The 26,032-nt window shown below is 45.5% G+C and overlaps 1 protein-coding gene across 1 annotated transcript in view; it reads right to left on the minus strand.

Annotated features, from left to right (window-relative positions):
* PDZD2 (PDZ domain containing 2) overlaps positions 1–25,499 on the minus strand; it is a 138,565-nt gene extending 113,066 nt beyond the window's left edge. Inside the window, exon 1 of the mRNA XM_075726938.1 lies at positions 25,021–25,499. Within this exon, the coding sequence (XP_075583053.1) occupies positions 25,021–25,499 (479 nt within the window). The remainder of the gene's footprint in view (positions 1–25,020) is intronic.
* Between the last annotated feature and the right edge of the window lie 533 nt (positions 25,500–26,032).

A 26,032-nucleotide genomic window follows, 5' to 3' on the forward strand; every position in this document is an offset into this window, starting at 1 on the left:
TCCTGCTTTCAGCTGGGATAGAATTCATATTCTTCCTAGTAGCTGGCATAGTGCTGTGTTTTGGATTTAGGGTGAGAATAATGTTGATAACACACTGATGTTTTAGTTGTTGCTGAGCAATGCTTACACTAAGTCAAGGACTTTACAGCTTCTCAAACTGCCCTGACAGTGAGGAGGCTTGGGGGTGCACAAGAAGCTGGGAGGGGACACAGCCAGGGCAGCTGACCCCAACTGGCCAAAGGGATATTCCATACTACATGGCATCATGCTGAACAAAAAAACTGGGGGGGGTAGGCTGTGGGGGTGCACAGCCACTGCTCGGGAACTGGCTGGGAATCGGTCAGCAGGTGGTGAGCAATTGCATTGTGCATCACTTGGTTTCTATATTCTTTTATCATTATTATTATTACTATTTTCTCTTCCTTTTTGGTCCTACTAAATTGTCTTTATCTCAACCCACAAGTTTTACCTTTTTTCCTATCCTCTCCCCCATCCCACTGCGGGGGAAGTGAGCGAACAGCTGTGTGGTGTCTAGCTGCCTGCCAGGTTAAACCACAACAATGATTTATCATACTTTAAACAACAATAATGTAGCACTGACATACCTAGGTCTGTTTGGCATTTGCTGGAATACACAGGACATCTATACAGAAACAAAAGAGATCTTTGCAATTTCACATACCTGCCAGCTTCAAAGAGTTACTGCTCTGTTCCCCCCCAACAGCACCTCAAGGACTGATGGCCAGTGTCAGAACAGTCTGCCACCTTCTCCTTTCACTTTGGGGTACAGTGGGTAGGTAGGGAATTCTGGCTGTCACGGGTAGGACAGGTACCTTGGTTCTACAGTCTGGTTAAGGCTCTTTTCCTCCTGTCTTCTGTACTTGAAGAAAGTTGTTCTCCAGTAAAGACAGGGCATACAGGAGATCCTCCACACAGGAGGGATCCTGCCATCACACTGTGCTTGCAGAATAGGATTCCCTCTGCTCACACTCAAAGTCCATAGTCTTACATCTGCCAAATCACAACAAGATCCTTCCATGCTGTCACAGGTTTTCTGTTTCAAGTGGATTAATAATTTGCAGGCAACACACTTTCCTGACCATGCAGAAAAATCATGACGTAAAGGATATATCTAACACATTTGCACCAAAAGATCATGCACAGACGTATATCAAGCGAGATGACTGACCCTTCCAGCAGAATCATGTGAGGAATGTAATACTAAATTATGATTTTCTAAATACCATAATATTTAGTCACTACATCAAAGATCTTTCCAAGACATAAGAAAAAGTAACTAGACATGCTCTCCTCCCATGAAGAAAGTGAGGACCTAATTCCCGTTCCAGTTGGAAGCTGGAGGTACCCTGCTGTAACAGGTCCCAAGATCACAGTTCAAGTCCAAGAAGAAGCCTTCATCACCTTTCTCACCCACCTTTTACCAATGCCACCTGCAGGCTTCCCACCTGTCCTTAACCCCTCCATGAAGGGGGATCCTCTTTTTGAGCCAGGAGATGGAGCCAAAGAGACACTCCCTACCGTGAAGAAAGGCTGAGATGCAGGGGTAAAGAAATTGGGATAAACCTCAATTTCTACTGTCAAGGCTGTTACTATCAGGCTATTACTATCAGTCGGTGTGAAATGGCAATCCACAAAAATGCTTTAGGATGCAAGAGACAGCTGCGTATCTCATGAAACAGCTCTAGAAAAGTTAAGACACCACCCACCTGAGCCAGCAAACACCAGTTACTCTTCCAACAATTTGAGAATATTTTGGAATTAAAAACTTAGGACGCGTACATGTTTCTAACAAACATGCTGACCAGAGGTGTCAGGCACCAAAAGTACTGTCAGGAGAGAGATGAATTAACCTTCTCATCAGAACTGCTGCTGTTCCAGACATTAATGCATGATATTTCTGAACAGCGCAGGGTCCAGTTCAGATTGCAGATGCATTCATAAAACCTAGAGTTTTGTGAGCTGAATGGCACACACAGAGAGCACACTGTTGTGCAACACAATACTTACGCTTCCCATCTGCACTCCATTTCAAAGCATATTTTACTTGTTAGCTTCATTCAGAAGGTCCCCCCAGTTCCGCTGCAAGAGAGGACCTTGCCAAAACGCAGGGCTGAGCAAATCACTGAATTTGTATCAACATAAAGTAAATATGAAATAAGAATGAAGTACGCCTATGCCCTACATGTGCAAAACCCACTAAACACCAACAGACTTTTGTTTGCTTGAGGATTAGGAGATATTTAGAGAACATGATGGCTGTGGCACTTGAACGCCACCAAAAGCTCTCCTAACTGAACGCCAGAAATCATGATGGATTTAGGAAGTGATAATTCAGCTCTATTTTTTGCATCCAGTTGGAAGACAATATCTTTTCTTTATTAAAAGCCGTCAGTACGCAAGCTTGCCAAGCGAAGCTCCTCTGCAAGGCTCTCAGCAGCACTTTCATTTTAGAAATCTGGTATTCATGTGTCCTACAGGAAAGCATTTTGTGACTCGAGTTGTAAAGGTTTTCTCCAAACGAACTGTTTAGTGGTTTTGGACGGAGCCCCGTCCCCACGGGAAAGCGCACCCTCACGCCAGACCGTAACTAAAGTTTCTGCCCAGCCCCGAGCCAGGAGCCCCCGGCCCGGGTTGGGGGGGCTCCCGCACCCCTCGCAGCCCCGCACCCGGCGACCGCCCAGCGCCGGCGGTGCTGCAGCGGCGGCTCCCGCGGGGCACCCCCGGCACCCCATTCCCGGCCGGACCCCCCCGGGGCCGCCCCCCGCGCCGCAGCGCCGTTCCCCCCCCCCCCCGCCGCCTCCCCGGGGCCGCCGCGCCCCCACCCCGCCGCCACAACTTGCGGCTCCCGGCGCACCTCTCCGCGGCTCCCGTCCCTCCGCCGGGGCGCAGCCTCCTGGCAGCAGCTGCGGGTTAATCCCCGCCGGCCGCCCCCCGCAGCCCGCCCCAGCCGCTCAGTCACCTGCCGGCACCGAGCCGCTGCGCGCCGGTGGCGGCGGCGGCTGCTGCTGCTGTTGCTGCTGCTGCTGCTGCTGCTGCTGCTGCTGCTGCCGCCGCCGCCGCTGCCGCCGGCGGGGAGGCACCGCCGCCGCCACCGCCTCCCGGGCGCGGGGCGCGGCTGCAGGCGGCCACGCACGGCCCCGCGCCGCCGCCCCGCCCCGCCCCGCTCCGCTCCGCGCCCCGCCGCGCCCCGGCCCCGGCCCCGGCCCCCGCGCAGGCGGGAGGGCTCAGCCCGCGGCGCGCAGCGTCCCGCAGCGCGGAGGAGGGCACAGACGGCAGGCGCCCGCAGCCGGGGACATCGCCGGCGTGTCCGTGTGTGTCCGTGTCCGTGTGTCGTCCCCCCCCCCGCCCCCGGTGCCCGGCGCCAGCGCTGGCCCCTCGGCTCTGCCCCCACCCCGGTGCCCACCCCCTCCCCGCAGCCCCCCGCGCACAAGGCAGGGGGACGCGCAGGGCAGCCCTGCTCTGCCTTAGGGGACCCTACCAGGTGGCTTCCCAGCGGGACCTGCCCCGCACACGGTGGCTTTCCCCTTCTACACACCTGCTCCATCCAGCGCACGCTCCTGTTGAAAGCCACCCTGCATACTTCCCCCCCCCCCCCCCCCCCCCCCCTTTGAAAATGTTTCCGCTCGGGGCATCCAAATCAAAATCCCCACTGCTGCCTCCCCCACACAACAGCCCGGGGTGGTTGTCTTCCCTGGAGCGTGGCCTGATGTGCCAAAGCCAAGCGTCTTTATCACAGGCTGTCATTTAACATCTCGTGGCCATTTTTCAGGTGTGTGGCAGCCAGTTCCCAGAAGGCATAACAGCAATCAGGTTATACCCAATATTGCCTTTTTTACTCCTAGAGTCTCAACTATACAACTTGCGGTCACAGTTGTCTTTTGATAACAGAAGTTCTGGCCTTATACCAGGAGCAACTCACCACTATAACTGTATTTAAAAAAAAAAAAAAAAAATTATTGTATTTGCCCAAGGAGTGAACACATCAGGCTGTAATCGAGATAGACAAGGATGAAACTCTTCCACTGAGTCCCATGCTGTATTCAAGCAGTCTTTTACCACCTTAGCTTTGCTCACAGGAGTCCTGGCCCTCACATATAGTATTACCCTACACTGAAAGAACGGTGCCTCCTGTTTTTCAGGATTTTCAGAGTGATTTTCAGCCTTCCAGGAGTTCAGAGGCAGACAGAAGAGACTCTGAGCTTTGTTCTTCGGAGCAAAATGCATAGCCTGGTGTCAGTGCCTCAGCTCCCAGGCAGCACAGGTAGTTAATGAGGTGCCAAGATTGAACACACCAATAGTTAACATACCTAGAGCTAACCCTAGAGCTAACCCAAAGGGAAGCTTTCAGTCCTCAGGATGTGCCTCTTTCTGGGGCTCAACGCTGCTAACCAGGAAATGCCTCCCTTCCAACTGTGATTCACGGCCTGACATCTCCTGAGAAAAAAAAAATTGTAACCCCCTTCATTTAAAAAGCAGAGATCAGATTTTCAGCACAGTGAGAGGAGGGTGCGATGGTTGCGTCCATCCTCTGAGCAGCACAGGGGCTGGGGAGTTCATCCAGGATACAGACAGCAAGTTCAGCAGCCTCTGCCCAAGAGGAGAGAAAATGCCCACCGGCATTATTTTCCTAGCATTATTTTCCTAAGAAAATAAGTAGCCTCCAGAGGGCTCCTGCCTAAGCCCTCTCTATCGCCTCTTCTTTTAACTGTATTCCTCTGTGCAAAAGAGAATCCAAAATTCAGGACATTCATATGGGAGGAGAGGTTGTCCTGAGTCCCTGCCCTAAAAACTGTTAATGTTGTGCCCATGACCTGGTTATTATAATAATACAAAGCAGTTTTGGAGGAGGAATCACACCCTGGGATGCCTCCTTTTGTCTCCCTAACTACTTAGGCTACAGTCATAAACAGAGAACAGACCACAGGGGATATCCTGCACAATCTCCTATGATACTGGAAGTCCAGAAAACTCCATTAAATGTTTATCCTACGGGCCACAAAATATGACCTAACTTCCTATTCAAATACGAAGTAAAATGCAAAGTCCTGCCTGGTAAAGTCTAGGCAGAAGCAGCCACAGGGTGTGAGAAGGTGATTTCTCCTCCCAGCCGGCCTGAGGAGGCATGGATGAGGGATGGAAATGGCACGGGGGATTCCCAGGGGGACAAGGAGACAGACAAGCTGCTCAGACCCAGGCAACCCCAAAATGCCCTGGACGAGAGCACGGAAACAGGCTCTTGGGCATCAGGAAAGTCCAAAACTGTTGGGCACTTCCCAGCTTGGTGACAGCTGTGCAAGGCTTTTCTAGGTCTATTTAGAAGCCAACATCCCATTGAAATTTTGGGGGATTTGGCCCTAAATCTTCTCAGCTCTTATTTTGGTGAATATTGATAGCATTTAGGTATTTTACATGCACACATGGAGCTGTGCATTTCAAGGTAATCTGTTGTGATATAAGCCAAACCCTGCAGGATTTGAGTCATATGTTTTTTTAGAGATAAAGCATTGATTTATAAACACATAGAGCAAGTCTATCCAAAAGAAAATGCCATATACTTATGCAAACAACAAGAACTACTTAGACCAGACCATCTTCTACGGCCCCACAGAATAGGGCATCAAATTGATTTCTAGCTTGAATTTCAGGAGTACAAAATTAAGGATGGAGAAAATTAAGGATGGAGAAATTGTGGACTGGTGAAACTATTTCAGGTTGCAGACTGCAACCTGAAGGCTGGAGAAAAAACAGTTTGGTACTTAGCTAATAAAGTTGCAGTTGCATCCCATGCCACTGCAAAGGGAAAATGCTGCATGGTGGTTTTGGGACTGCTGTTATTTTTGGTTCTTTACTCATCAGCTTCTTTGCACATGCAAGTTCCTGATTCACATTCAGAAAAACAACAGCGAACACAAATCACCTCAGAGCCACACTTGTACAAACTAAATGTCACTGAAATCAGCTCTGCTAACGTGTTAGTATTAGAAGTTAACACTTAGAGGAAGCAACTGAGAAGAGTTTGTAAGTGCAAGGTCTGTTCCCGAGTACCTAAAACTGCACTACATTTAAACCTTATCTCAAACGTTACCTTCAGAAGCTGGAAGCACCAGAAATATTCGTTCTTTACAACAGACACAGACATTTAGATTCTCCCAACACTGCTGTGTCCTGGGCAGCAGATGTGTGACACCCCTGACACGCAACACACGGAGATAAAGTAAAAAATCATGTTCCCAGGATCCAAGACTTTTGTGGATCTGATGGGCAGCAAAATGAATATACAGATTTAAATGAAATTCCTCTGAAAACACAATAAGCATCTACATCCAGGACCGCATATAACACAGAACAACAATACAATGTTCCATTTTTTCCTAAAAGAAAACAGCAAACTTCAGAACTCAGCCAGAAACCACAAAAATGACACAAAGAGGGTTAACACTGCATAGAAGTCCAGTGCACCAAGACAGAGCCAAGGACTGCAAAGGCCATATTCTGCTCCCAGCCATGCCAGTGTAAATACAAAAATCCCTTCCCTGACCTCCACGTGGATGTCCCCACAGTTTGCTCGGTCGATTCAGTGCATTCAGGCCATCGAGTTCCCTAAGTCTCCGCAAATACCACCTCCAGAAAGCGCCATTTCTGCACCACATGCTATTACACTATGAGATGAATGCCGCAGAGAAAACCTTTCCCTTACCATTTATTCTGCACACAAGCACAACAGAAGTCATTAAAAAAAAAAAAATGCAAGTTTAATAGCTCCAACACACAACTACTATAAACAGCCCTGGAGAGCTGAATACCACAGCCCACAGCCAGCACCCCCCAGAGCCACCCAGGGCTCAGCTAGGAGTTACACCCTCATCCTTTTGTGCTGGCTGCAAACCCGCTGCAAGTTCATGGGGTGTACGGAAAAATGCCAATGACCAAAAAAATTCCAAACAGCTCCAGGTCTAGCTGAAAACACCGCAGCCCTTAATCTGTAGTGGGTTTTATATGCAAATTGCAGGCAGGCAGGCCCTTGCAAGAGCTATACTAGAATTATTTGTAAGCACTCGCTTATTCCTCCCACCACACAAATAGTAGGAAATGAGATGTTTTTCAGTGATTTTTGTGAGGGGGGTCTGATGTCTTGTCCTTGTGTGTCAGCAAGCTCTTCAGCTCTGCTCCTTACCTACATGGGCTGTAGTCAGAGATGTTGTCTGCTATTATAGAGGACAGGGTTTTTTAGGCAAAATATTAAAAGCAAATTATAAGAAGCAGTATTGAGAGCTGTTGGGAAACTGAACCTCTCAATCTATTGAACTTCTGAATCTATTCATTTACCCATAATTATTAGTTTTATAGCACTCAAAATACAGTCAGTAATTTGTAGTGAAAATACAGACATAGGGGTCTTCATCCAAGAGAGCTTATATTGTAACTTCCTATGTTAAGGCTAATTGCTATTTAAAATATGAAAGCTCACTAGTCTTCAGAACAGAAATTTTAAGAAATTCTCTCCAGTGGACTGTTTTTTTCTTTCTTTGTTTGCTTGGGGGTTTCTTGGGGGGGGGGGGGGGGGGGGTGAGGTAAGACTGACTGTATTGATAACCTTCTCCCACAGCTCCCCAGAAAGCCCTCTTCTGGAATAGGTCTTCAAAATATATCCATCCAGAGGATGAGCTCTATGGGCAGAGAGCTGTTCGTGAAACATTTACAATGCTTAGTAAGCAGCCATATTAGAGCTGATATTATGCATTTACGGTTTATTTATAAGCTGATCATTTTAAAAATCAATTATATACATGAAAAAATTCCCACTTTTAGAGAATATTCCATGAAACTCCAAACTGTGATGCAATGTATCTACATTTTATAGCTCTGGCCTCACTTTTTACTTAATTTCTTTATGTGCTTGTAGAATTATTCAGAAGTTACTACAAATCTATAGGGGATAAAGCCTTCTCACTCAGCAGTTCTCTAATTCAGGTAAGCATGTATTACTAGAATAATACGATATCAATTAGTACCCAGCAGTGGAGATTCACATGGCATTAAGTATACTGTATTTAACTTCAAAATACAAAGCAGTAATTCAAGATTGGAGAGCAGAAAACAGATATAAGGAAATGTACTAGTACTGCTGAAATAAAACAGAGAGCAATAGCCTAGAAATCACACGGTCTTAAAGCAATTTGCCTTACCTGCTACATTTAACACCAGCTACAGTTGTTAAAATGAAAAAAATCATCAAGCTGTCTTTCACATCTCAATCCTTATTTACTGTTTGCATTTCTCTCAGTAATGTCCTCTGTTGAATTTTAATTTTAATTTCTGTTCACTTAATACCTTCACTTCTTTACTCTGTATGGCCCAGCTTTGGGACTCTACACAGGAACATGCATTTGCTCAAAACAATCTCTTATCACAAAGATTTTTTTTTTTCCCCCAGGGTGGAAACACTTATCTATGCTTGGTTTTAGAAATTATAACTTGCAGGCCAAATTTAGGATTACATTACCCTTTAAAAACAAAAAAAAAAAGTGAAAGGCCAGGTTTTACCCTGCATTGAAGTCAAAGACTCCCAGCAAGACCTCCATCCACTACACAGAGCCAGACTTTTTCTCCCAGGTAATCTTTCAGGCAGCAAGGGAAAAATACTTCACAAAGATATAATATCTTACATTATGTACTCACTCTTAGATCTCTATTTAAATTCCATTCTTTCCCTCCCTGAGGTGATGCCAGTTTTCTCTGCTCTTAACCTTTCTCCCGAGTTGCGCAATTAAGAGAAACTTTTTTTTTCCCAGTGTTGAAGATTATGTTCTGATTTTCCCTTACCCTGTTTGGTCCAAAGGTTACCATTTCACAAAGTATCCTGAGGACATTTTTACTACCAAGAAATATTTTGACAACAGAACTATTTTTAACACCACTAAGCTCTGCTGAGTGTAAAATGTTGCACGGGATGCTCAGCAGCCTAGGGGAACGCAGATATTGAGGGGGTTTGTTTTCTTTGCAAGAGAACAGCAATCCGAATGTTCCAGCAACCAGACTCTGTACACACAGTACGCGATGTACATCTCATTGTAAACCTAAAGGGTCACAGATAGGGGAAAAATGTACTTAAGACCCGCCAGCCACTAGCTAGAGGCAGCAAAGTGCTGCTGCTGCTGCGGGTTGGGAGGGCCCTGCACACTCGCTATGGCCCATGTCTCATACTGTCATTTCCAAATCTACTGGAGAAGATTAATTTGGCCAAGAGATCAACTACCCCATCAGGATGTTGCTGGCAGTCTGCTCCAGGATGGTGCCTCCAGACGCTCTCCCTGCCTTCCCCCACTTGCAGTACTGCCAACGATTTAGCCATGACACGAAATGGGACAAGACCACATATCCCCAAAAAAGCATGAGGGAGATAAGCTAAAGATGAGAGAGGGAAGAGCCAGAGGAGAGGAAGGCTGGGGCTGGTTCCCAGCCCCAGCCACAATCTCGACTGCATGATGATGCTGGGACAGGGGAGCAAGGCCAGCCCCTCTGCTGATGAAGGCTGCCAGGACCACACTGACACTTAAACACACCTCCATGGGGAGTAATGCAAGCTCTGGCATGGTGCGTTTTCCAAGCAGCTGAGGGAACAGAGTGTTTTACTCCTCTGCAAACACCCAGCAGAATGCTTAGGCACTACTTGCGCTGCCAGCACCCCGGCCAGTGGGATTTGCGTAGCAGGTAGGGCTACATAAGCTCTCCGTTCAGGGGTTAACTCCCCCTGGCAAACACACTGCCCATATGTGCCTGCTCGCTAGGATTTCCTATCAAAGCAACATTTTTCCATTCTCTTTTACTACAAAAATAATGTAGGTTACCGCAGAGGCTGCCCCCTCCAGCAACCTGTGCTCCACCCTGGAGTCATTTTATATTACTCTCCCCAGTGTCCTAAACCAGGGCTGCAGAGATTGTTCCAAATGTGGCTTTCATTTTATGCTAGAATAGCCTCCATTAATGCAATATGCTGTGCTCCATACCTTACGATATTCAAAGCGGAAGCCCAGATCTTGTTTGCTTTTTAAACATCAGCAACCATCCTGCATTTTATCTGTGCATACTTCCCAGCGCGTGTCAGAACGTGCCATCCGCTTGCCACTTATTAATGTTTCAAGAGTCTTCCTTAAAACATACATGAGATTTAGGGAGGATTTTGTTCCAAGAGTCTTCTGACCATTCTGTGCAGTCAGAGAGAGTAGTTTTATTTCACAGACTGGATTTAATGTACAGAAACATACCGCATCTGTTTCCAAATATTTTCTTTCTTAAAACCGTTACCAAAACTAGTGCCAAAATGTGCTCATTTCTCTTTAAGGAGGAAACCTAATTTGGATTTCTTCATCCAGATCATCTGAACACCCAGGCTCAATTTTGCTTGCTAAAGCAATCTGCAGGCTCCAACTAATACAAATCTAATCTGCAAGGCTTCTTGCTTGGGCTGGATGGGTCCAGTGTGTCTTTATTACAGGTTCCACACCATGTTTCAGTAGCATCTGGTACTGATTGCAGATCTCAGGCATCATCCTTATGGGCTTCATGGGCAGCACCTTTCTGGGATTTCTGATCTGGTTTGGATTTTTCACTAGGATATCCCTGTATCTTGTTGGATCTGAGATTTATGACTGGTTCTTAGCTTCATACTAACTTTTTGGAGCTGTGATGTTTTCTTATGGACCAATCTGTGGCAGCTGACCATATTTGAGAACACATCCTGCAGGTGCAATTCTCCTTTTACATGGTCATAAAGCAAGAGTCACCTCTTTAGTTAATTGAGTTACCCTAGCATAATGCTTACATATATGGAAATGAAAAAACACTCCTATATCCCCTAATATTTGTGATTCACCTCCTCCCCCCTCAATGATTATGTAAAATGTCAGGGAAGAAAGTGAAGTAATTTTATAAGGGGTGAAAAATAATTTGCCTTTTGATTGTACCCAAAGAGAAGGAGTATTATGAACAACAAATGCTCTTCTGTGGTTTCAGGCTTTCATTTGGTAAGGTCCCAAGCCTTCCTCCCAAGTCAGGAGCAGATTTTGCCATCAATTGAAAGGAAAAAAAGAAAATCAGGCCTTAGTAAATACACAGGAAAATTTTGATCAGCTGGCACAATCTAAAGGTTAAAAGTTCCAATATGCAGCTGACCTGGGGAAAAGTAAGAGTGATGGTAAGTTTAAAATTTAAATATTCAATCAAGCTATTTCTCTAGGACACAATTTTCAGGCTACTTTGATGAATGCTGTGAAAAGAGCAGGCGGAAAAATGTGACCAAGGTGGAAACCCTCAGCCTCACCTCACATTCACTTTTTTTGTCCCATTCCCTGCACAAAGTTAGTCCTCAGAATAGGAGTCTGGGGAAACCCAGAAACAGAAGTCCCTGGGCAACATGAATGGTAGCACAAACCTTCTCCCTGTGTCCACGCCTGAAACTCCCACACCACCCCTGCGCAAATCCCATGGGCTCCCTGACTGCCAAACTGGGGACAATAAAACAAGGGGGATGTGTGTGAAGTGAGCATGAGAGAGGGTTATGTTTGAGGGCTGGGGTAGAAGGATGCTCCCAGCATTACCAGGCTGTTCCCAGTATGTGGCTATGCAGCCATGAGATTTATATGGTTAGATTTAATCCTATTTTTCTTTTTCTCACGTGCTTATCTTGACACTGGTAGTGGTTCCTCCTCAGCTCAGTTGTTTCCCAAGAAGCTTGTTTATACTTGCAAGGATGTTCTCACCAAGTAAGAGTTGCATTGAACAGGAAACCATTTCGTCACATTTTCCCCAATAAAGCCCCAAACTGGCTCCTTTTTCCTCAATAAACATACATCCCACATCCAGAGCTCCCCTGCTAGACTTTTTCACTGTTTCAGCTCTAAAAGATAACGCAGTGAGGGTATAATATGCATAGTTTTATGAACTGGAGCGATCCTTCCAACCAGAAAACTGGCAGCTCCAGCAGGCTTGGCTTTGGACCCTCTCACTTCACAACAAACCTCAAATACCATATCTGGAAATCAAACTTCAGCTGCATGTTGGCTAGAGCACCACGACAAAAACAAGGTTGGTTTTTTTTTTATCAAGGCCTGCACTACGCGCAGAAAAGGACAGTGTTTTGGCTTCAAGGCCCTGGAAAAACAGAATTCAGTTTTTCCATTCTGTCATTATTCTAGCAAAAGCCTACAGGTAAATAAGTCTCACTTGTTTACACTGACGCCTCTTGGAGACACTTGGGAAGACTGGATAATGGCTAAATTCATAACCAGGCAGGTATCTCGTAAGCTAGGGCTTATTTCTATTGCTCAAATGTACTCTGCAGAAACAGGTATTTCAAAGAATTTTAGCCCTTATGAAGCTGCTCTGACTTCATAACCCTCCAACAGACAGGCAGGTACCTGGAAAGAAATGCTCTGCAGTAAACCCCAGCATTTAATAAAGTGCTTTTCCCCCAGAGAGCTCAAGCACCTGCAGAAAGCGAGCTGCTGTCATCACCTCCCTGTCACCGGTACCATGACTTGTTCACAGTGGGGGGAATAGGCTTGACCAGGACCCAACACTTCTTAAGTCCACATGTGCTATTCATTAGGCTGTAAGACCCTGACAGGAGTTAGATACATAGCTCTAAGTCATACACAGTTTATGCAAACATAACTTACAAGTAAATGATTTAAAATAGAAGCATGCAGAAGAGAAACGGAAGGTAAAGCAGGCAACCAGCACAGGCTCACTGCAGAAATCAATGTGAACTACAAGCAAGTAGCAAGTAGCCACCAATATGTGAAGGAGGCAAAACTTCACATGGAATTTTAACTAGTTCTTTACATTGGGTTCATGCTGGATTCTTACACCAGCTTATGACTCGGTATATAGCAAGGTATATGACATTTCGGGACATGGTTTAGTCTAGTCTATCCTTGATTGGTTTAGTGTGGACTTAGTAGTGTCGGTTAATGGTTGGACTGGATGATCTTAAAGGTCTTTTCCAACCTAAACGATTCTATGATTTTTTCTACCCTCTTGCCTTTTACCTCTTTGTTTTCAAGCTCTTCTGAAATCCACCACACTGAAAACAGACATTTACTTCTCTACTAACTTGCGTGATTTTTTTTTAATGACTATGCCCCTTAAACTCATTTCCACAGTTTCTAATTTGATTCTTGGGTCATCAGAGAAAGCATTTGAGTCCTAAAATAATTCTAATAAAGCACTCAGATTCTGCCTTTCTCATACACTATTTAAAACACAGTCCATTTAAAGGCAGAGCCCTTCAGTAAACCCTTGTTGACTTTGAATTCCACACACCAGCCACTAACTTCTGATCCATTTGGCATCCATACACTTTTTTAAAATATTATAATTTCCTCCTCCACAGCATAACTGGTGGATTATTGAAATCAGATTTATTTTAACCACATAGTTCATCCTGATGAAATTGGCTAGTTTACTAAATAATTTTCTGCTCTGCTGTACATACCACTTACTTTCCGAATGCAGGCAGTGTTCAAAAAACAGATCAGAGAGGAGACAATTTTGTGTATTGCTGGGTCAGATACAGAGTGGTGGGAGGAAATTTGGAAGACAGAGTTTCCCCATTTCCATGGAGGCAAACGGGAAGCAATTCCACCGAAGCCCACAGTGTTACGGTATTGTCAGAGACTTCAGGCATAGCTTTGTTTTTCTGTGCAAGAAAGCTGCGCTTCAGACCGCTCACCAGCAAGGAAGGCAGAGTGAGTGGGAAGAGACGAAGTCATGAACCCTCGGTGATTCCTCCAGCACCTGCAGCCATGCAAGCGTGACATTCCCAGGGCTACCCACGTACGGAGATCCCAGCTCAGGGTGAATCAACCTCCCCACACACCTACAGCCCCAAACATAGCTCCTTCCAGCTGAAGGCAAAGAATAATCCCCCATGATTAAGCATTAAGATGTCAGGTACCTTAGAGCCAGTGAGATCCAAACACGAGCCCTAAACCAAGGTGGTGATGAATATATGGTTCAAACTCGAAGCTACTCATCAGATCCATGCAGCATGAGAAATGAAACTATGAATATTTAGCTGCCACTAGTGTCTCCAGAATTTTTTTCCAGCAACTTAAAGTTTACAAACTCCTTATCATATTTCTGTTAACACATAGCTTAAGAGAAAGTCCTGCCTGGCCAGCAGCAGTAATTAAAAAGCAGTTCTCACCTATTTAGCTTGTAAAGGCTACAGATGAGCTGTGTCCTCAGATTCTTCTTAGACCTCCTATTACTCAAAAGTTGAGGGCAAATCCTGCTTTGCTACCTAATGCCTGTGGGCTTTGAAGCCAATGCAACTATTGCTCTTTTTATTCACAGGCCCTTATTTTCACATAGAGCACTTTTGGGAATAAGTGTTTTACTTGAAATTGCTCTTCCTATGGGGAAAAACAAACAAACAGGTTTATTCATTTAGAGAACTTGGCAACTGCAGATTGCCCATTACTTTTTTGGAAGAGATATTTTACAAAGAATGTTAACCCACAAATTCAGTAAACATATGGGATTTGCAAGTTAATCCAATAAGGCCATTATGGTGATGCTCCAGAGGACTAGTCACCATCAGGAGGGGAAAGGAGACTAATTCTGAAAGGATTTCCCTAAAGCCATTTTCATGTTGGGAAGTCAAGAGCAAATTTCCCTTTTAGTAGTGTGTGTTTTGGGGAAGAGAGGAAAGTAATGATAGAGAAAACAAAAAAGAAGTTTGTGCCCATGTTAGCATGTTTCAAATTATACATCTGAGCTTTAAGGAAAACAAACCAGCCTTTATCCATAGCTGCTACTTTTTACACTACAGTGACTGAAAATAGGAGACAATACCCCTTAAATTCAATTATTAAGGTCCAGAGTGGCCACCTTTGATTCATACTAATTTTAGTAGCTGTTTATGTGGACAATTAATTTGAAAATTGCACTGTTACTAACATCCATCAAATAAGCAATACAGTTAATGAATTTGGAATACCTGAATTTTTAGGGAAATAAGTAGTAACACAAAACCCTTCTGTGTCCTAGGTCCTATGGACCACCCAGACTTGGTATTTAGATTTACCGTCTGCACTGAAGTTCCAGCTACCAACATAAACTGCAGCAACTGGTAATTTCATTCTCAGAGGACTGGATTATAATCTCTTTTACAATGGTTTAACTAAGAAGTAGCACTGAAAGTCCTTGAAGCTGCACAGGTGTAAGAGTGTCAGGTCTTCATGAGCAGTTCCTTCTCTGCATTGTATTTCTGTGCTCCTTAAAGGGATTAGCTACTGCACTGAACAAGCCCAAGAAACCATTAAAGTAATTATATTATGTATATACACATCCTAAAAACCATGTAAAGAAACATTTTTCACTGCTGTCTTATAAATTCTTAGATAAGGCAGGCTAAATTCCGGGTTGACATAACCCCAAAATTGCTTAAAATATTTATATGACATTGCCCTCTAGAGGAAACCGAGAAAAATCTCTGTTTTAGTAGAACTTTTCTACAAATGAAAATATGAAATGTCATTTTCATCAGAACAATTAGTGTGTTTGTTAGAAACCATTTTCAGTGAGAATGTCACACACTGGTTTGACTCCATTTATCACCTGTGAGTTTTCAAGAAGGAATTCCCCAACCTCTAGCCCATTTTTCCTCATCTGGGCTCTGTGTTCTGAGAGATGGTACCACAAAGTTCACTGGTTACCACATGTCCGTGTTTTCCTCTTCACTACCAGAACCAAAATAGCCCAAGCTATGAAAAATTGGCAAGCACTTAGTAATTCTTCAGTTATCATGGCACAAAGAGCCACTGGTCAACGTGTATGAGGATGAGAAGGACACCACTGACTTCTGCTTCGTTGAATAGTTACTCTGCTAGCCTGAACCCATTCCAGTGATCAAGTAACGGACTAGGAAAACACAGTCAAAGCGATTTCTCTATTAATCAATTTTTTGTTTTGCCAGGGTTTTTTTTAGAAGATCATCCAGTTATCTATACCTACTATGGAGAAGGAAAAAAACAGTCCTTGACACCTTTTTAAATAATAGAAAAGAGTCTTAGGCATCAGCAGAAACAATAATCTCCTTCAGCCACATTTCAGCAATTCTGTTGCACTTTGAAAAAGCTTGAATCCTTTTCCCATCTACCTTTAGTTTCTCACACTCTTGTTAAAGAGCCTTTAATCTTGCTGGGCTTCCTGAGTCTTGGATACTCTAGGGCAAAGTCTGCTGCTAATAATATTTGCCCTACTCTTGTCCTGTCTCAGTAGGCACAAGTCTTCCTGAGCTGCCCTAAACCTTCTGGCACTGCCTGACAACTTATCTTTTTACTGGCACTGGTCTGTTAAAAGTGTTTCCCTTTGGAGGCCCAGGTGATCTTGCTGAGTGTCATACATTTCATCCAGAGAAAGCAGCAAGAACAGTGAGTGATGCTGCAGGGCCTGCGATTGATACGTAAGCCCTTCCCGTCTTAGCCTACATCTGATAGAAAGGAGACAGAAAAATAAGTTTCAACGAACATGTGATACTGCTTGGAGCGCGAAGCAAGTGTCATATCAGATAAGAAAAGCAATGAGTTTTCCACAGGAAAAAAAAGCCCGGCCCCAAAGCCGTCCACCACAGCAGCTGTCTCCGGAGTTATATATCTGCCTCTCTGCTGATCACACCTACGTTTCTTATATTTATCCTCTCACTTATGTCCATAGGTGGCAGGTTCATGCTGACAAGCACCTCTCTGAGGCTGATGTTGAGCACAGCGTCTGCCTGTGTAACCGTCTCCTGTTCATCCTCTTTCAACCCTCCCCGCTCCTGTCCTTTCCAAGCCAGGCCTGATTCCCAGTGACAGGGGATAAGCAGGTTTTAAGCTGCCACCACCGCTAATGCTTTTAGGTCTGGAGGGTCACAGCTCAGTCCTAGTGCATATTCCCAGACAGCAACCATCGCACCCAAAAGTACATGAGGTTGGCAAGAAGATATGATCATTGCCTCCTTGCAGAGCAGCCCCAAAACCCTTCTGAGAATGGGAATGCTGCTTACTTAGCCCAAAACATTTCAGTGAAGACTGGAGAAGCTCTGCCTTTCCAGGACTCATGGCACAGCAGTCATTACGGGTGGGAAAGGACAACCTGCCATGTATCTCACTGCAAGCCGGTAACCTGGCTCCAGTTGCCTCCTGCTCCTGCAGAAGCTCGGTGCTCCTGTCTCATGGAAATCAGTCTTTAGCGCACAGCCTGCTTTGTGCAACACTTTGGACTCCCAGAATATGAAGAGAAACTCACATTTACACATTAGAAGAGACACTGTGAATGACTGCACATTGCAAATTGGTGTGTAAAGCCACAAGCATTATAGAAAGAGCAAGAATAATGGGCACAAAATGTTCTTCGCTCATGTTTTTGAACATCTCTATTTTCAATTATTGATGGCTAAAACACTATTCTGTGCCAGCAAATGCACTGCTGGAGAGGCTGTGAAAATAACTGCTGCTGTGGCTGAAGGCCTCACCTGCTCCTTGGCTGGGTGACGGAAAAAGTGACCCTATTTTGTGCATTCCAGCAGTTTGCCAATTAGTTAAGTTCTGCTGCATCCTGACTGTGCTTCCAGATGACCTGAGAGCGTGGGATGCTTGCTGCATGCAAGGCTGAAAATTCCACTCAGGATGGAAAAGGGCCCTTGTTGGCACTTTGGCATCAGGGATAAATGACAAGGCACGAGGCTGATTCACCAAACCAGACTGTTCCCACACTAGATGAGTGGGGACGGCAGAGGTCCCTCCCAAATAGTGGGCTTGTTCTCTTGTAATTACAGCGCGGTCAGAACAGCAAATTACAGAGAGATGCACAGCCATACATTTGGGAACAAGGTACAGCCTTCTAAGCAGAGCTTTCACAGCTCAATGGAACAAAACAAAAGCACACAAAAAAAGTTCAGGACAACCCACTCTGTAACCTCGGAAGCTTTTACGCCTCCTAAGGCAACACCACCAACCTCTGTCCAAGTCTTTTCAAGCCTGATGCAATCCCTCTGAAAAGAAAACGTGCAGAGCCATTTGCTGCAGATGTCCCTGGGGATGTTGCCTGATTATACATGTATGCCCTCTGGAGATCATGGTTTCTACCAAGAGAGGCCAGCTCTGTTGCTCAGTGGCAACAGTGTGTAGAAGGTAATGACAAGCATGGGACAAACATACAAACATACAGGATATAAGCCATTTAAATCAGTGGGAGTCTTTCCACCATCTTTTATGGGTTTTAGATAAAACAGCTGAGCAAGAAGATAAATAAGATGGAAAGCTGAGGAGGATGAGGGTTTTGGAAAGCCTGTTGAGGAGGCAGTTGTAGTGGTGGGATGCTGCAATTGACCATTGCTACAAGGGAACAGGTTTTGCTCCACAGAGGCTGGGCTTGTTGCGAGGAGGTTGAGAGGGAAGGCAGGAACCAGAGGGTGCGGAGGGGAAACTGAGCGAACCCCGAACCCATGCTCAGATTAATAAAGCAAAGAGGACAAACAAGCGAAATGATCTCTGCTGAGTCTGGGGATTAGTGACCTTCTGCTTAAACCTTTGGCTCTTGAGAGGGGATTTGGGATAAAGCTCATTTCTTCAGAGCAATTTATTTCTCAACACGTGTGGCTAAGTCTGCTCATACCTTTCCTGAAGACATAAAAGAAGGGAAGAAAAACACCTCTTTCTTAGTTTCTTAGTCCTGTTATATTTTAAGGGGGGAATTAATATCCACTATCAGTGTAAAATACAGCAGCTGTACTTCAGAGGGGGCTCCATGCTCCTGCATATGAGACTTTAGGAATACAGTGAGACTTATGCTGTGTCTGAGAAATGTTAGACATCCATAAGCTTCCTCTCATTTTGCACAGGTTGCGCACACATAATGCTCTGTCCCCGCTCAATGCAGCTCAAATGGAGGAGAAACCCTCAGCCAAGATCCCTATGTGCTGCTGATTTTCCATCCTCGGGACTCATGCACCAGGCAGCTCGGAGGGCATGTCAGCGTACGCTTCCCATCCGTGCCCATGATAACAAGCCCCAGGTCTCAGCCTCCGTGCCCTGATCCATCACTTAGCAGCATGAAGATTGGTTATATGATACAAAAAAAGGAAACTAATTCAACTCCACAATAGGTTGGGGGTATTTTTTAGGTCAGTTAAGAGAAACCTATTCCCTGAGATTCTATTTGGAGGCTGCAGTCTCCAGGACCACTATGTTTGTTTTTCTCTGTGTAGTCAGTGCTGTTAATATTTTAACAAGGAGCTCCCACAGAAATGTTTGCCCCTTGGCCAAGGGCAAAGGGCCAGGACACATTTCCATTTGTTTTCCTATTAAAACAAAAATATTTTCTTATGAACATAACCAAGAGAAGGCCCTACAAACACCAAGCAAAGCAGCTGCTTACACTGAGCAGCACTTTGTGTTGGCAGCACTTTTGCTTTAGGAAGGAGGTGAGGAAACACAGTAAAACAGAGCAATCGATCCATGCAACCTGACATGCCCAGGAGGTGGGGGTGTGGTGAGACAAAGCTTTCTGCGATGACCAGGGATAATTTTCTCGGGGAGATTTTTCCCTAAGAAAAAGGATGTATAAAGGAGATTGCTCTGCCAAGCGGAAAATAAATCCACAGTAACTTCGAGAGAAACACGAGCCCATCACAGGCACAGAAACCTGAAAACCTCCCCTTCCACCATAACACAGGCATTCACACCCCCTAATGTCTGACCCTACTAAAGAATCAATTTGTTACCAAAAAATTAAACTGAGGGCCCCAACTGATGAGCGTTGGGAGCACAGCCCTCGCTCCCCGTTCCCACAGCATGCCATCCCCACACGCCAGTCAGAGCACCTGGAAGCATTTTGAACATACTGCTGAGTAACAGGGTGCAAGGAACATGGACGCTCCAGAGACAGCCACGTTCACCAGCACAGGGACAAAGTGGCCCTGGTGAGGTGGCGAGGACAGCCAGCCTCCTGCAGTGGAAGTGTCTCACCACAGCGTGGCAGGAAGCAGCATCCCATGGAAAATGCAAAGTTGGAGCACTGCACTTTGATATTAAAGACCAATCACTCTTTTTTTTTTTTTTTGGGGGGGGGAATCTTCCCAACAAGAAAATCTTTCTATTGCAGGGGCAAAGCAGGTTATGATAAAAAATAATTCAGTTCAAACTTCTGAGGAAGGGGGAGCTCAATAAAAAGTGCCTCGAAAGGTGTGCTCTTCCGAAACATGAGTTTTCAAACCACACTGTCAGATTTTTTAACAGCTCTACTCAGATGCAGCAAAGGTCCCTGTTCCCCGTTCCCATCACCTCAGCAGATGTACCGCTCTGCATCTCCTTGCATGCAGGGCTCCCAACAAGGGGGCAAAGAAGAGCACCCTCCTGAAGACCACTGTTCAGAACAGAATTTTGCTCTGGATACAGCCAGGGACTGCGTATTGGCTTTCCAGCACCAGCAAGAACTGTTTTGATACAGAACCTCAAGATTTCATCCGGCTGAGCCCAGGACTGTTACTGACTGCCACAGGCAAGCAGCACAAAATGCTCTGCACATCTTGAGACCTGTAATTCGGTTAGACATTCAGTATTGTGCTCTGTAATCAGCTGCTAGCACTTACAGAGAAGCAGGACTGTGTTTAGAATGTCCATATATCACACAACTACTAACAGCATTGACCTGTTAGGAGGACCAGGACGTTACCTTCATACTTCCAGCTATCCTGAGCATGTAGATGTGATGTGCAGTAGCAGCAAGCACTCAGGAAAGACCTTGCGTCTTCTGGAAATGCCCAGCTTGAGGTAAGGTGAAAGCTTCACCTTCAGTAGTGGCACTTGAAGCTCACTCTCCATTGCACATCTGATTTCTGAAGGTCTTTCTCAGCATCTTTGAAAATAAGCTGATTTCCCTGAGATTCGGCATGTCATATCTTGTGCTGGGGAGAAGTCCTAGCAACTCTCCCAGGACACTGGCTGAAGAGGAGAGACTAATAAAGCACAGTGCAAATGTATGGCTGTCAAAACACTTCTCTGTTCATTTTTTGGAAGGGACTCCAGGTTGGGGGTTAAAAAGAAGCCAGCCAGTTCTCTGACTGTATTCCCACACATAGTGATGTTTGGACATTTTTGGCAATGAGGAACATGGTATTTTGAAGCAGTGGTTGGGTTTCCTCAATGACAAAATTATAATAATATCTCATGTTTATACCACACTGTCATCACTTGTATCTTACCCTGCTTTCTTCAAAAACAGTTTGAATTTGGAATTCTATTCAGCACTGATTTTAAAGATTAGATGTATATGGTAGCTGTGTCCAAGCACTGCAGCTACACTTGATGAAATTTGTAATCAAATATTTCAAACTGAATAATATTCATGACAAAATAATTCTTTTGCAATCCTCCCAGGACTTGCTCAATGAAGCCCCATTCAGTCATGCTCAAGAAATGAAGGATTCATTTGTCATCTGCAGAAATACGAACAGCCTCCCTCCAGTAAATGAGTAATAGCCCAAAATGAGAGGAGTAGTTTCAAAATACATAGGAAGTTGTTGTCTGGGGGAACATAACCCATGTGTTTTGGAGATACAGTTGTATAGACAGAAGATAAATAAACATGCAGAGTTTTGACTAACCTTTATTCAGTACTCCAATACAGCTCATTTCCCTGCAATTGTGTTTGATAGACACACACAATTTGCTAACTCTGAAGAGAGCAATAATTTTCCCTCAGTCACTAACATCACCAAAAATGCCACCACCTACATCATTCCTCTCTAATGTAATAATACCCTGTTAAGCAAAGAGCTTTGATGATTATATTACTGCATAATGTTTCTCTAAATGAAAAGAAAGAAAAAAAAAAAAGAAACAAGCCTAGTAATAATCAACCTGTTTCTGCTGTTTACATGGCAATCAAGTGGAATTTAAATAAATAACTTTTGTTTAAAGACATCAGATTCAGCTTCCCTGGCAGGGAGAGACAGATGAGTGATACCCACAGCCAGCTCCTCCAAGAAGCAGCGTGCTGGTCTTCTGCACTGTGTCTGACCCCATCACTACTCCAAGACCTGAGGACCTGTAGGCACAGGACCTACACCAGGCAGGTGCTGAAAGAGCACAATCTGTCCAGGGCTGCCCAATCTGTTATGGCTTGAGCCATCTGCCCCTGCATCCTCTAGATGCTGACCACATCCATAGCACAGCCAGCAGAAGGGACTGTGTGCCCCTACCTCTCCTCTCCTGTTGGCCAGTGTATTGGCTTAGCCCCTTGGAACAGGGAGGGTTTGCATGGTGGGATGGAGCTGGAGGTGAGGTGTCATGAAGCCTAGGGCACATGAGCACACTTCTGACAACCCTGCTGCAGAGGTGGTAGCCCCCAGGCAAGTGGCAGAGTCGTGAGACCCTCATGCTTAATTCCCCACTGTTATGGAAATAGAGCAGGAGATTCACTAAAGCACCAGTGTGGACCACACACTCACCAGGCAAGATGGGGCTGCCCTGGCACACGTGGCAAGCAAGGAATAAGCATGCAAGCAGTGATTTTGCTTGCCCAATCCAGCCTGCTGCTACAGGAGCTAAGGCACTATTTTAATTTCACTGACCATATGCAGGCTGCGCTAAGGACATCACACCACAAATCACAGCACTCACACCCCTTTGTATTGACCTGGAAGAGTTTCTCACCCAGCCAGAGAATAATTAGGCAGACAGAAATCGAGCCAGGACCACTACTCAACACCTTGAAGAGCCAAGGGGAAAGGGCTCTGCTATTGCCACTGTAGCAGCAATACGGAAAATCTCTAGGAAAGCTGCTTCTTTGAAACAGTCTTCCCAGAAGGCAAGATGACATTGCTTTTCAGCCTATTATAAACCTGGACATAATTATGTCGCTTCTGAGCACCCCAATGGAGAAACCTACTGAAGGACTCTCAAAGCATTCTGGAGCAGATCAGATGAACAAGGTAGTAACATGGGGTTGGAGCTACCAGCCAACTCTCTGAGAGGCAAAACCAAGCACTCCAGACTGAGAGCATCCTCAAGGTCCCAAACTGTCATCCATCAACATCACCCTTGTCAAACTGCACTTGACAGTAAGTTAGGCAAGGATGCTTTGGATGCTGAAAATAAATCAGGTTTTGACTAAGAGATGTCCTAAATTTTGGCCTAAATTGGAGGTAGAATATTCTAAAACTGGATCTTATGACCAACAACATTGGCCCCACACCACCAAAACTCTGCCCTCATCATAATGGCCAAAAAAAATCTCAGCTAAGGAAAATGGAGCACTTGGTTCTTATTAGCAGCAGTCACAGCTTGCTGGTCTAATAACAGAGCTTTCCAAAAGGAATAAGCCCAAAATGAAGCCTTCAGGGATAGAATAAAAAGAACAGATACCCAAATATTTTGGACTCCATTGGATATTGTCTTTCATTTTGCATTAATAATAAGATAACATTATTGCTGGCCACTGCAAGCAAGTCCCTTGGATTTTAGGAACAGTGACATCTGGCAAAGGGAAAATAGCACACTAACTGATTTTTGCCATAAAACCTCTCAAATTTGGGGGTGCCACTGATTGATACTGCCACAGTACCAGTATTTATACACTCATTGAATTAGAGGCTTGGAATTACAGAGGGTTGTTATCACACCTGCAAAATCACAGCCAAGTTGATCTGCCCAGCACCCACAGATCAAGGAGTCACTGCTTTTATTCTGGCATGTGGCAGAATTGGGAGAGATGGTTACCCCAAACCACTGCCACATTCACTGCCTGTTGGGAGCAAAGGCCATGCATTTTGCAGGATTATAGCTTGCAAGTGTTAGCCCCCCGAGGCCATTGTGGCTTTGCAAGCCCGACAACTAAAGCAGCAGAAAAATGACCAATGAGTCTTCCCATCGATGCTATAGTCTCACTGGATGAATCTGTAAAGATTAAACTCTTTCTTTTTTTTTTTTCCCCCCTAGTATCCAGCTTATTTCAGTTAAAACTTGTTATTTGCCCCTGTTGCAAATTTCACGTTGCTGGAGCACTTTCTCAGCTGGTCTAAAATGGCATGTTACTCCCAAGGCCCATAAAACGTGCTGGATTACCCACGCTGCAGGTCAACAGAGTTTCCTTTTAACGAAGGGCCACTTCACTAGCATTTTGCTCCCAAACTGTTCATCTTCAAGATGAACCCCCTTTGGCAAGAGCAGGAGGATTTCATGCCCTCTGGTACATTGCAACTTCAGGTATGAATAAACTTTTGCATCCTCATCTTTAGCAGAGAAAGCCTTTGCAAAGGGAAATGTGAGCAATTCTGCCAGCCCACAAAGAGCAAAGCTGGGCCAATAACTGATTTTACAGCATGCACCAGCTGAAATAAAAAAGCAAGAATAATCTATATCATTGCAAGAACCTTCATTGCTGATTTGAACTCTTAAAGGTTTCAAGTTTTCTGGGACAGGAGACACAATAACAGAGTAAATGCAATAAAATCAAAGGGAATTTATTAAAATGAAGTTGTTCCAGTCTGGAAAACACAAAAATGTCTTGCTTTGAAAAAGTCTCAGACAACATTTAGTTGTCAAAAAAGCTTTTCTCAATTCAAATGATTCAACAAAATTAAGATGCACCTGTAAAAAAATCTTCCAGTGCTGCTGAGTCTGTGTTCATTTTTACTTAAGGAAACAGTTTTATCCAAACCCAGGAAGACTCCTGTTTTAGTGGAGACCCTCTGATGCTTACAACGTACTATTTTTTGACACAATGACCTCTCAAAATTTTCCAGTGGATGTGCAAGTAGCAGATGTAGGCTAAATATCGATTTGCTTTTGTTACTTATTTTCTGCGGACCTTAAGAAGGAACCCAGAGCTCTCCCAGGGGCTGGAAAGCAGGGGTCAAAACCTCTGCTCTTGGACATAAATCAGCACTGACCGCAACCTGCACCACATGCTGCGAGAGGCGGCCGCCAGCGGCTGCTCTTTCACTCTTACCTCGCACCGGTGACGTCCACACCGACCATCAACTGGCCGTTCAGAGAAAGGATCTCGTCTTTCAGGCGCACTCTCCCGCACTTCCCGGCTGGGCTGTTTTTCTTCAAGTCCGTCACCCAGATGCACCCGACATCGAGCACTGGCCCCTTATGCCCCTTCTTCTTCTTCCCTCCCCGACGCTTCTCCCCGTAGTCCCCCAGAGCAGGGATGTTCCCGAAGCTCAACCCAAGAACCTCGGTTTTTCTCATCTCCTGGGCCAGATACATGGTGCAGATCTCTGTATCTGAAGTCCCGCAGCTCCCTGCCTGCAGTTTGCTCTCATCCACAGAGAAGTTGAGCTGGATATACTCGCTCAGCTTCTGGACGGCTGAGCGGCAGAGCTGCTGCTCGGTGCCCTCGGCCCCCTCCCGACGGCTGTTCTGCAGCCACTGGCACAGGAGGGGGAGGAAGACCCCTGCGTTGTCCTGTGTGATGGGCATTGCCGTCCCCGTGCATCCCCTCACGGCAGCAGCCCCAGTCCCGATCGGCTCCCTGGACCTTGGCTCCACTGCCTGCTGCAGCCCCCTGCGTCCCCTGGGGCCATGCTGGAGTGGGACTGCAGATCCAAAGCAAGCCCCATCTAATCTCACAGGGACTTTTTATGGGCTCCGACGGACCAAAAGCGCAGTCAAGGCAGGATGTTTGGTGTGAACACACTGCAGCTGGCCCCACGGAAAGGTCAGTGGATGAAGCGGTGAGGAACGTCTGTGGCTGTCCAGGTACGCCTGCTGTCGGGGTCCCCACTCTGCTGGGAACGATGTCTCCTTCCCACCACGGTCACCACACCACCTTGCCCTGCAAGAAGGAAACAGCATGGTTAGAAGTGCCAAAAACACTGCAGGCATCCAGCAGCCCCAGCCCAGCATCCTGGCCAGGGCAGGAGCCCAAAGCCGGGCTTGCATGGCTGGAGCCGCTCTCCTTCTGCGATTTACCACTTGAGGGCACCAGCTGCTCTCCTCAGCAAGGGAATAAA

Source organism: Pelecanus crispus, chromosome Z, assembly GCF_030463565.1.
Source record: "Pelecanus crispus isolate bPelCri1 chromosome Z, bPelCri1.pri, whole genome shotgun sequence".
Lineage (NCBI taxonomy): Eukaryota > Metazoa > Chordata > Aves > Pelecaniformes > Pelecanidae > Pelecanus > Pelecanus crispus.